This window comes from Passer montanus, unplaced genomic scaffold, assembly GCF_014805655.1.
Source record: "Passer montanus isolate IOZ18808 unplaced genomic scaffold, ASM1480565v1 scaffold59, whole genome shotgun sequence".
Classification (NCBI taxonomy): domain Eukaryota; kingdom Metazoa; phylum Chordata; class Aves; order Passeriformes; family Passeridae; genus Passer; species Passer montanus.
This window is the reverse complement of record NW_024370926.1, coordinates 2,525,815-2,538,428: the sequence shown is the minus strand read 5'-3', so window position 1 is coordinate 2,538,428 and position 12,614 is coordinate 2,525,815. Positions and strand designations below refer to the sequence as shown.

The window sequence follows — 12,614 nt, the reverse complement described above, 5'->3', positions numbered from 1 at the left end:
TAACCCCTCAGTTCCTTGCTGCATCCCCCAGATCCCTCTTCTCCCTGACCAACAAGCTGCTCCGAGCCCAGGATCCCTGCCTGGGATGGATTTGGAGCTGTAAGTGGAGATCCCAGGATTTAGGTGGCATTTGTTGAGTGAGGCCAGCCTGTCCCATGGGAGCAGGGCCTGGAGGGGAGAGGATGAAGGGAGAGATGAGAAACCCAATACCCCTCTTGGCTCTGTCGTGGCTTAATTTAGAGCACAGGGGCTCTGCCAGAGTGTTTTTCCATTTCAAGCTGAGCCTCTTGCCTTTTGTCCTGCACTGTGCCTTGCAGGGCAGTGGCAGCTGATGGCTTGGGGGGGGTCAGCAGAGCAGTTTCCAACTCAGTTCCCCTGTGCCACCAGCTTCTTCCCCATTTTTCCCACATAAAGGACTGAAATCCATCTCCTCCTACCATCCCTGTCCTGCTTTGGAGCCCCAGGGAGGGCAGGAGGCACCCACAGCCCCATTCCACAGCTCTGAATTCCCCAGGAAGGGCTTTGACCCCCCCAGCTGATCATGTGCCCCCTGTCCAAGCAGATCCCAGGGCAGGCAGAGCTCTCCTGTGTCAATTCTGCCTATGTTTAACCACCCTAATGCAACTTAATTCATCTTACAGCCACTTTGGAAAGCTCTTTGCAGGTAAACTCCTGGCAACAGGCCCAAAGGAAAGGACAATTCATCAAAGATCATTTCTTCCCAGCAGTTCAGCTGTAGTGTAAAATGGGATACATCCATCAGGCTGCTCCACAGAAGAGCTCTGCCCAGCTCCAGGGCAGGAGACAGATTTTGGCTCAGCCCAAGTGTTTGGAGAATTCATATTTGGAGGTAAGAACTGCCCAAATCCTAACAAGGAGTGCCCATAACTAAATACTGGCAGTAAAATTAACCTTAACTGTACCCAGCAGCCCGTGCCAGAGATGTCACCTTTAGCCTGTCACCACCATCAGCTGCAGTGAGAGGCTGAAAAAACTCAGAGCTTATCAAAAAGCTGCCTGGGAAATGACTTCTCACTGCAGGAGGGCTGTCCCAGGGAGGAAATGCTGGGCACTCACAGTGCCTTTATCTGAGAGAGGCAAAACCATGGCTGGCTGCAAACTGGAGCCAGAGAAATTCAAATTAGAATTGAAACACAGTATTTTAGCAGGCTGGTGTTTATCCATGAGAGGAAAAAAAAAACCCAAAAAAAGCCAATAAAAACCACTGAAAGTTCCAAGGGAAGGAGGGGGTTGTGGTGATTTCATATCAGCTGCATCCTGAAAGAAATGCACAAGTGTGCTGGAGAGATCCTGGGGCTCGGGATCTCCAATGTGAGGATTTTCAGGCAGAGAGAAAAATATTGTCATTGATTTTGTTCTCTGAGTGATGGGCAGGGGGCTGCTGCTCCCAAGGTCTGCCAGGGTTTCTTATCTTTAGCAAAATGCTGCAAGAAAATTGGTGTCATCCTTTGAAAAGTGGGAGCCAGCAAGAGCCAGCACGGGGAGAATTCAAGCCAGGTCACTCTGGGGAAGTGCATTTCAAAATACTGAGAAGCCCTGGACATTCTGCCCTCCCACTCTGTGACAGGAGACAGATTGCACATTTCCATGAGCAGCAGCTGCTTACAGGTACAGGCTGCCTAAATAAACTGCTTTATAGTGCTTGGAGTCTTTCTTTGATAAGCATCTGGTGGTGCAAAAAAAGGGAGAAAATGCTTCTGTGCAGCACTGAGCAGGCACAAGGTTAAAGAAATGAGTGTTGCAGCACTCCAAAAAAAGGTTTCCGGGAGAGCCATGTGTGTTTGTGAGATCCCAGTTTCCTCCCTGTGCTTCAGGGCTGATTCAGAGCCCTTTTCCTGGAGAGAGGTTTGATCTTCACAGCTCCCCTGGGACAGGGCACAAGGAAGGGCAGCAGATGCCTCTGCTCTGCTCCTGGGAAAATATTATTGATTCACACTCCTGTGTAAGTGAAATCAGAACCTGCAGCTCCAAGTTACAGCCTGAATTTAGCAGCCACTGCACAGCACAGCTCCCACAGCCCCGCTCCTGCTCAGGCAGCTTTTCCAAGGATCTGCAGGATCTGCTCACTCCTGCAGGTCCTTAAAATCCCTACCAGAGGATCCCTCTCCTCTACAGAGGCATCAGGATGGAGCTGAAACCAAAGCTGTGGCTCCTCTCAACCCAGGATTTATTCCTCAAGTTGTCCAGAGATGATTGAGGGTTACAAGATGCTTTTATCCTCTGAAAAAGGAAAAATACTGCAATGGATGATCCTGATTTTTGTGAGAGAGGCCCCTGAGAGCTGGGCTGAGCTCTAGGGCAGTGGAGCAGCCTCATGAGCACAGGGAGGGTTAATTCCCTGCTAACTCCCAGGAGCTGAGCTTATCCCCAGCTCCCTGACTTCCTCCATCAGGGACTCCAGGAACAGTTTGAAAAGAGCCATTTCTTGAAGAGAGACGTTTCTGAACCTAAGCAGGAAAAAAAAGACAGGGACAACACATCTGGAGTGACTCCTGCTCTGCTTTTTTCCACTCTGCACAGGGGAGTCAGGATGAAATCCCCATGCTGGGGAAGGGAGCAGTGGTTTTCATGCCAAAAAATCCACTTTGCACTGATGGTGCTGGCTGGGGTTAAAGCCTGACAAACTTCAGGCTCATAAAAAGAGGCTGACAAAGCAAAGGACTAAAAAAAAGCTTTCAAGTGAGAAACAAAGGAGCACTGTACAAAAATGCCTGGCTCTCCATTTGCCTGGAATCCCCAAGGCTGCTCTGCACTGGCAGGCTGCATGGCAATGCCTGATTAGCTTGCACTCTGTGTCCTCACTGTGCTGCAGGAGAGAAGGACAGGGCTGGCAGGGTTTGCAGCAGCTCCAAAAAGTCCCAGCACTGCTGCAGTGAAGACCTGCCTGCATTTTGTAGCATTTCTTCCCAGGGAGAACAAGATCTGCCTGATGGATGACTGCAGAGACCCAGAAACAGGGAATTCATAATGTGGATGGCAAGTTTTTTATGGAATGAGCTGAATTTAAGGTAGGTTGACTCATTGCAGGGGTAATCTGCACAGCTTTTCAGTGGAAACTCACTGGAGTTTCAGAAAAGTGCTGCCAGTATGTTCAAGCAAAGAAAGAGGTTGGAATGATGAGAGGAGCCCACCCAAAGCTGATTTGCAGATAGTCCCAGGTCAGGCAAATCCTGTGCCTCAGCACTGAAGTGCCACAGAGAGCCTGAGACAGGCAGGTAGCAGTGTGGGATAAAAACAGAGCTTGTTTTGTTCTAAGGAAGGGGGCTGGCCTAACTTTTGTACAGCAAATTCCTTCCTGAGCTGATAAAGGCAGCAGCAGACTGAATATCGAGCTCTTCCAGGGAACACTGTGCTGAAACCTGGAAGGTTTAGTCCAAAACCCCCCTGCAGAACTGCAGCTTCCCAAACTACACCCACCAGCCCTGCTTGCCAAGCCTCAGAGACAGAAACTGCTGACACATAAAACCTTCACTTTTTGTATTTCATCTCTGCTTCTCATCCTCTCCTGCAAATGCTGAAGGAATGACACGATCTGAGGCTGCAAAATCACACTGGTGCCTGGGCTCTCTCCCTGCTCTGCAGCCCAAAGGACTGGGAAGATCTGGATTAACTCTCCTCTGGTGTATGGTGCTGAACAGCCTCTGCAAAACCAGCCCTCACTTTGTCCATTATGATTTGGATGCAGTTTCAAATCATCCTCTTTGGCTCTCACAGTCTCCATCAGAGCAGCCTTCAGATTTTTGTTTGCATCCATCTGGGAGCCAAGCCTGCAAGGAAACAAAAGGAAAAACTTCCCTGTGAACTGGGGAGCTTCAAAGAAATTGAGAACAGCCACCTCTGTTCTGGGGAAAAAACACTGAAACCCAGAGCCCTGAGAAAGAGCAGAGCACTTGTTCCCCTCTCCCTGAGGCAGGACAGGGTAATCCCAGCTTGGAGAAAGGGAGAACTTACCTCCTGCTCAGCTACTCCACCTGAGATTCCAGGAGCAGCTCGGACAGGGATGCAGAGAGCTCCTCTCTGTCACTCACATGCAAAGGGGGGCTGGGCTGGGCTGTAGATTCAATCACAGAATGGAGTTTTAGTGAAACAGCAAATCAGTTTTGGCAGCATGCTGAGTCAGTATCAAAAAAACCTGAATTTATTCTCTCAAATAAGGTACTTAATCTCTTAAATAAATATTTAATCTCTTAAATTCTATGTTACGTCCATAACATATCATAAATATATGACAGAATTATTTTAATTTTCCAGCAAAATGAAAACATGATGAATTTGCATTTCAGGGCTAAATACGTGCCTACATATATAGGGAGGAAAACAGTAAATCCAAAATATTGAAGTGACCAAAACAAGAGGTTACAAACAGCTGAAAAGGATTAATTTGATCTTAATCTTGTAGTTGTGTTTCAGATTATGACAGCTGTGACTTCCTGAATGTCTGGGACAAAGTTTGCATGTGGCACCCATTGAAACAACTTTTGTAAAGTACTTTGATCCTCAGCATAAATAAAATGTAGGTTAAATGTACTTCAAACCAAGGTTCTCACTCAGAAATGCTTTCCTAAATACAGGTCTACCCCAAACATGCAGCTTTGGTCATCCCAAAAAAGTTCAGAACCTTTTTTCAGGGCTATAGAGAAACTTATAATTCAAGTTTACAGCTGGAGAAGCAAAACCTGTGACCAGTGAATGCCTGCAGTGGAAGGAGGAGCAGAGAAGTGTTCAGGGAGCTCAGAAAGGAGTGCAGGAAGGGAGCACAGCTATTGCAGAGGATGCTGAACTCATCCCAGCCCTGAGGGACTGCAGGGTGATCTCTGCTGTAGACAGAAGGCTGAATCATTTCAGTAAATGGAAATAAATGGATTTCTCTTAAATAATCAATAGCCAGCACTACCTACCTGGAGCCAGGTAACATGAGGGAAGGATTTGTGTGGTTCAGCCCCAAATAAATTATAGAAATCAAGAAAGCAGCTAAATGAAGAGAACAACAGGCTGGAGCTGGCTGCAGTCCTTTTCACTGGGAATAGAGCACCAGGACAGGGAACAGCCAGGCTGGAATCTGTGCTGTGCTCCTACTGAACACTGCAACTGCTGGTTTGTGCTTGTGTTGGCCTGTTGGCACATTTCTGTATCCCTTTTTCCAATTCATATCCCTCCTAATATCAAATATCTTCAAATTTGGAATTAAAACACTAAATCCTCCTCATGTGGAATTATCTGAAAGAACCTGGTTGGAGAGTACTGAACTCTGACAAAAACAAATGAGAAGAAAAGGCTGCATTGTACAGCTAAAAAATGCTTTTGATCTTGAGGCTGTGCTTTACAGGGCTGAGGAAAACCTGCTGTTACTTACCTATCCCTCCTCTGGGATTATTCTTTGCTAATTTGGATAAAACAGGAAAAAAAAGCACAGAAAATGAAAAGCCTGAATAATTTTAAACCACAACTGGGTTGTTTGCAGCTCCTTAGCATCATTATCCACTTCCCTTGAATTGAAGGGACCAGAAACATCAGACTAGCAATTAGATCAGCTCTCTACAATTTCGTACTTTCAGAAAGAAAGGAAAATATTATTTTAATTAGCAGGTTCTCTAGTCTCTATTTTGTATTCAAGCTTTTCATTTTTTCTTATTTCCTCAACCACTGGCATGAAAGCATTGAGATAACCTCCATGTTCTGCTGAAGAGGTGTACTACAGACTTGGTTCCTGTACAAACTCCACTTTTGGCACATCACAAAGCTCTCATCAAAGCAGGGGAGTGAAATAGATTGTTACCTACTCATCTCGTGGATTTAGAGAGGATTTCTCCTTATTAGCCTTACTGCCAATCCTTTTCTACTTTTGCTTTTAGTCCTTAAGCAGAGGAGATTAATGAACTAAATATTTAGTGAGAAGGGATCTGTCACTGGTGGAAACAGCTTCTTCCTCTGGCTATGAAGTGCCAGCTACCAGAATTTACTTTACTACAAAACTTTACTACAGCACAACAAAACTTGACAAAAAAGCCTCAGGACCTGGAGAGTTTGTCTCTCTTGGAGCTTACAAGGGGAAGATTTGATAACAGAACACATCAACACTTCACCAGGTTGTGTAAAATCTGAGCACTCCAGAAACTCAGTTAAATTCTGCACAAATCAGCATCAAAATGCTCCCACACTTCTGAGATCGAAATTTTTCTGCACTCAGCTAATACAGGTGAGACAACTCTAAGAATCAGTGCTCATAAAAAACCACATGAGAATGAGTCAGTGTGGGCTGGAGCCCCTTCCAAGGACACAGCAATAATCCTGCTGTAAAGAACAAATCCATGTTTTACAGAGAGAAGCAGGTTTGAAGCATCCATTCAGTATAAAGGTTCCTCTGAAGGGCTCATCCAAGGTCTCTGATGAGCCCTGTGGTCCCTCTGGTCACCTTAACTCAGCCTGACACCACCCCAACATTTGGCAAATTGAAATTCCCCTCCCTGCTGTTCATCTTCTGGCATTTGAAGTCCTTTTACTTTATGAAAATACACATAAAAAGGGAAACCACTGGAAAATTTTCCTTAAGAATATGTGCCATTTTATTGGTTTAGACACTTTACAGAATCAGAATCCTCAAGCAATAAAAGGATCTGATCAGGGAAATAAAAATTTAACATCCTCCATGAATTCTTCTTTTTTAACTACGCCAGGGAGGCTTTCATATTTATAGCAGGAGATTATCACGTTCATGGGATAATAAATTACACCAGATCTAATTACTTCATCACCAGCAATAGTTTTTCATAGGCACTGACAGGCCTTAAATTGGGATATGTCCTTTAATTCTGCTCTTAACCTTCAGCTGAATCCCTCAGGCACGAGTGCAAAGGGAGCTCTGGGCTGGGGGCAGCACAGAGCAGGGGAAAGCTTTTTCTCCTGCAATTATCCCATGGAAACACCCTGCAAAAATCCTGGTCCCCCTCAGAGCTGTGGGAAAACCCTCTTGAAGGTGGAAACACCCTGCAAAAATCCTGGTCCCCCTCAGAGCTGTGGGAAAACCCTCTTCAGTGAAGAAGGGCCAGGATTTTGCCTCCTGCCTTGCTGCTGGCTCTGAGCAGCTCCCATCACCACGTGCAAGGTCAAGCACTGGGCTGGCTTTGGCAGGTGGAGCCCCAATGTTGTCACTGTCTATAAAGCCCAGAGGTGACACAGGGGATGTGGCTGTGGCTGAGGGCTCCCCTTCACCTTTTCTGCTCCTCAGGGCAGGCTCCTGGGCAGTTGTGCTGCTCCCTGGATCCACCTGCAGGTTTTCAAGATGCTGTTCCAAGCTGTCACTCTGCCACTGCTCTTCATGGAGCTTCTTCTCAGCTTCCGTGACTTTGTCGCTGCTTTCCTCCGCCCTGACAGGCAAAAAAAAATGAATAAAAAAAAAGAAGTTCAGCTCATTTGTGTCATGTCTGTGTCAAATCTGTCTTGGTGCTGAATCCTGCTTCCTCCTGCAGAGCTCCCAACAGAAGAGAAAGAACTTTCCATGCATCCAAAGGCAGAAATCCCAGTGAAATTGTAGCAGGTGACATGTTCTAAATATGCAGAAGAGAATTAACTGATGAGTACAGCTGGAAGCAATGGGTTAGTTTGCTCAGATCCCTTAACTCTGGCTCTCTGTGTGAATTCACCCCTCAGATGGGCAGGAAAGCTGCAGATTGCTGAGGAGAGATCTTTCATTACAGGAATAACAAACTGCATTTTTTAGCCACTCTGGGAAAGCTTGGAAGGCAAATAGTTTATAAAAACTAACATTTGCGTCAGTTATCTGAGAGGAAGAAAAGAAACTTCTGCTTTTAATAAATCTGGCAATTAGACATGACCATGGATGGGAGAGGGTGGAAAAGAAACTGGTGGTTACATCACAAAAAAGCAAATTGCCTCTCTCCATCCTGAATGACACCTCAGAAAATTAACTGCAAAAATGTGATGTGCACCCACTGATGCTGCCAGTGGGGCAGTGACTGACACCAAGTGATTCCAAGGAGTTTAAAGCTAAAAAGAAACAGAGATTGACTCACTGGATTGGACTGAATAAGAGCATTTCCCTCCTGACCCCATGGGTGCAAGTTGGTTACTCTCTGAATCAAGAGACTTGATTAGTTTATTTCCCTCCTAGCTGGCATGAATAAAAAAAATAAATTACAACTCTAATAAAATTATATCACTGGTTTAAAAATGTAGCTACAGGCAAGACTCGACCTGCTGTGGCAGTGAATTCCCAGGCTGGTGATGTGCTCTGAGACATTTTATTCCTCTCAGTGGTTCTGCATTCACTAAGCTTTCATTTGACCCTGGTGTTCCCCTGGCATCCACTTTACTCAAAAACTGGAGGAAAAATGGCAAGATCTGTGGGATTTTTAATGGAATCATCCACAAAGAGGAATAATTTAAACTAAAATGCTGTAGAAAAATCTCACTTGTAACAATTCCCAGGGCTCTTCTCTTGATTTAAGCATTATCTGTGTTACCTGAACTTTGTCACACCCCAGCAGTGGAGGGAAGAGGAGGAAAACCTGATTTTTAAAAATATATTCACGTTGAAATCTGACTGGTGCTATATTACCCTGAGGTCTTCCAAGAGTTATTGCACACAGTCTCAGAAAATTTATGTTACCTGCTTGATAAATGTGTGATAACTGTGGAGCTGCTGAATCATCAGTTTATGGCACATTTTACAAGCAAGTGTGCATTTCATTGACTCTGTTTTTCATTATCCCATATTGGTGGTGGCCACACTTCAGTTACCACTCACAGCCCCATCCTCCTCTGACTGCACAGCTCTATTAAAGTCACTGGGCTTACAAACATGAAAAAGATTTTCCCCAGCATGTATTTTCAGAATTTAGCTTTAAAAGCACCTTTTCCACCACTCTAAAAGAAAAAAAAAATCTATTTTTTTCTGACTGTGATTAATCATGCAGGACAAAAGTTATACAAGTGAGAGTGAGACTGTGGCAAATTAAAGCAAGTAAGCAAACAGTGCTTATTATATTGACAAGCACACAGGAATATACTTCCAATATTGGGAATCAAATAACACATACTGGGAAAAAACAGTAGCTGAAAGGTGTCCAAAAAATTACTTTTCTGTCCCTTCTCTTCTAAAACGTGGTTGGCTTTTAACATCATCTTACATTGAACTGAATCAGAGAAAATAAAATCTAATAAAAAATCACTGCTATGCCTCTGTTAAACCAGAATAAATTAATTTAGAAAAGGACACAATGGAACTTAAAAAGAATGTGAAAAGCTTTGTAAGAGAATATTATAACAATAATTACAGTATTTACTACTGATGAATAATATTGCTGCCTCAATAAGGCCATGCATATATAAATACAGCAATTCTGGTTTTATCTAAGTGCAGCAAGCTGGAAGATGGCTCCATTTTTTTTTCTCTGCCCTTTGTTCTAAAAGAATAATAAAAAGAATGAATCATCAGCCAGGCAGAGAAATTGAGCAGAAAAAAAATTGAAAACCCCCTATTTAAGGCAAGGAAGGCAGCGTGTGATGTACTGTGGTGCCTGTCCCAGACTCTCCCTGCTCCCAGCAGCCCACAAAGGATGCTGCTGGCATGAGGCTGTGCCATTTCTGCAGCTCCAGGAGCTTTTCCCTCTCCTGGCACAGAGCCCTCTGTGTTATGATCTCTCCCAGCAGCACTTCCCAGCTCAAGCTGCCCGTGCCAGCAGACCTGAGGGAAGCACAAGCACAGAGAGCCTGGGTCCCACTTCTGAAATGGAAGTGCTCAAATGCTGCCTTTGTTTCATTCCTATCTCCAATACACTTGTCTGAAGGTGAAGGCAGAATGCAGAGCCAGGCTCACTACCTCCCCCCAGCACCCATCTCTAGACTGCAATAAAGAGAACAGAAATATTTGGATATAAAGTCACAAGGAGTGCCATTAGAAAGCTGTTTGTGGATGCTCTCCCCTCCCCATCACCCCTGAAAACAAACTTCCACCTCTGATCAATTCATTATCCCTGACTCTCCTTCCACTGCTACTGCCAGAGTAAAAGGAGATTGTATCTCCCAAGTGCCGCACTAAACTATTAAATGCCCTGCTATTGATTTTCTCCCTCTGAAAGGCTTCAGGCAGCACTTGCACAATGGCTGTTCTTGTGTCCAAAATGTGCTGAAAGGAAGGGCAGTTTTCCCATGCATCCCATTATTATGTAGTTCATTACTTCTCTGACCTCTCTGCTTTCAGGAAGACCTTCTTTAGAACAAAAAAAACCAAAAAAAACCCCAAGAGAAATCTTGATGGTTGGGAGTAAAAATGGAGAAGAATGGTGTCAAACAAGCAGTCAATTATAGAATTAAGAGAGAAATCAGATGTTAGAGCTCTTGGACAGCTTCAGGTAGGAGGGATGGTGCAAGAAGCTTTCACTACAGAAACAAGGCAGGCAAGACAAGGATTTCCAGCAGCTTGCAGAGCATGGCAGAGCACCTCCCTTGCTGTAATGAAGTTTACATACCCACCTTCCAGGTGGGTTGAGGAAGAAAGGCTCTGTGGCTGCTGACTCCACGAGCACGTGGCCCATCGCGGACACTGTGCTGGGGGGAGGAAAGCTGTGTTAGGAGCTTCACATAGGGCAGAATTCCCAGAATTCCAGTCCTTCTCCAATGTCTGTGTTTTGTAAGGAAAAGCTCCCTCACCTCACACCTTCACCCAGCACCAGGAGAGGCAATCCCAGCTCTGTGCAGTTTGATAGTGTTTGCATGTCACAGATTTTCCTAACAAAGCGACCCCTGCTCTGCAACGCAGGGCACAACTTGGATTTCCCAATGCCCTTTAGAAATATACTTCACACAGCTTTATGTATTTTATACAGCTTTATGAAATCTGCTTTGTGAAAACCCTCAGGAAGATCTGTCAGGCTCACTGTTGTAAGAGGAGGAACCAGCTGATAACACCAGAGTATCACTGCCAGCCTGGTTGAGTTTTATGTATAATGACGTGTGCCTGGGACATCTCATTTCAGTGTGTATTTGTTTGGGACATCCCACTTAGGTGTGTCTTTGTTTGGGACCTCCCATTTAGGTGTGTCTTTGTTTGGGACACCCTATTTAAGGAGCTATTTGCTTGGGACACCACATTTCAGGGGGTGTTCGTTTCCTCAACACAAATTCAGCTGCCCAAAGCCAAGTCCCTGCAGACTTACCCCACATTTCCTTACTTCAGCTGTAGCTAACAAGAGGATAAAGCCTTAATATTGTGGAAGTGACAGATGTGCCTCCTGGGCTAGGAGTGGTTAATCCTAAAATCAAGTTAAGGTTCATACTGACAGCTTCGGCCCAGTCTAAAAATGCAGATTTTTACTCTGCCATCTCCAATGGGTTCAGCATCTATTTATAGAGTTTTTCATTTTACCTTTTCCGATAGGAAAAGATGATTCACTACAGCCAAACAGAATTGAGAGTTCATCAGCATATTAAAGTTAATGGAAGGAATGAGCCTTGCTGACCAAGTTATTAACAGCTCTCAGAGTTTTTCAGGATCATTCATTGCCCACCTGACACGTCAGCTCTTTGCACGACAGAGCCCTTGGCCCTGTACACAAGCAATAATTTATGCATTGCACTTAGTGGTTTCCACAAAGCCATTACCCAGCTTTGGTTCCTGCTTAGCATCAGCAGACATGCGAGGTAAAAAAAAAAGGGGATAAAATATAGATTTGCTCCAGGAGAGCACAACAACTTCTGCAGAGTTGGAAGGGGGAGAATTAAAACAGTCAGAAGGGCGTGGAAACTTTCAAATTAAGGATACTTCAAGTCCAACTCAAAACTACAGAATTCTTCTTAAATTTTACAGTAATGCTCTACTTAGGAATACTCAACTGATTTTAAAGCCAAATTGGGTGTCTAAAGTAATGAGTTAGGAAATTACACAGAAGAGATCAGTTGTAACTTTATCTTGATGAAAAATTTCCCCCATCCTCATCAGACCAGTCTCAAATCCTCACTATCAATTAGACCATGAACTCTTTAGCAACAAACTCAGCAGCAATTTAACAGGAAAGGATATAACTTGCTGTGGTACCTTGGTCCCTTTACACAGCCAGAGTGACCCAGAGTCACATCAGTGTAAACACAAATCAGATTTATTGCTGCACTAAGATTAGTGTAATTTACACAGTCCTCAGTGAGGCTTTAAAGAGGGTGTTTGGTAAGAACAAATGATGTGGTGTGTTTTCAACATTTCTGCATGTAAATCCTACTCAAAGAGCATTTATTGATTTAAATAATGCACCGGTGATTTAGTGCTTACCTAAAATGGCACTTTGCCTTCACTCCCCACCCTGCTCACAGAAATCTGCTCCTTAGAAGCCCTGTGTCTCATAAGGGAAAAGACTCCCAGGCACTTAAGCTGACCACATAAACATTATCTGAGCTGCAGGAGGAGAAATAGCTGCACTACCACCATGCCAAATCTAGTCATGTCTGCAAGTCTGTACATCCTTCTCAGTTCCAGGACAAAAGTCCAAGAGATAATGTGATTAGAGATTCCCATATATTGCAAACAGGCTGCCACAGCTGTTGGCACAAAGCACTTGTGGTCTGATGAAACTCCCTGGGAAAAC

At 44.5% G+C, this 12,614-nt stretch overlaps 1 protein-coding gene across 1 annotated transcript in view; it reads right to left on the bottom strand.

Moving 5' to 3' along the window:
• Positions 1-12,614, bottom strand: part of CCDC13 (coiled-coil domain containing 13) — a 28,976-nt gene continuing 16,362 nt past the window's right edge. Inside the window, exons 12-15 of the mRNA XM_039726628.1 lie at positions 10,513-10,587; positions 7,231-7,385; positions 3,973-4,072; positions 1-3,788 (exon numbers count right to left, since the gene is read on the bottom strand). Coding sequence (XP_039582562.1) covers positions 3,984-4,072; positions 7,231-7,385; positions 10,513-10,587 — 319 coding nt within the window. The 3' untranslated portion in view covers positions 1-3,788; positions 3,973-3,983. The remainder of the gene's footprint in view (positions 3,789-3,972; positions 4,073-7,230; positions 7,386-10,512; positions 10,588-12,614) is intronic.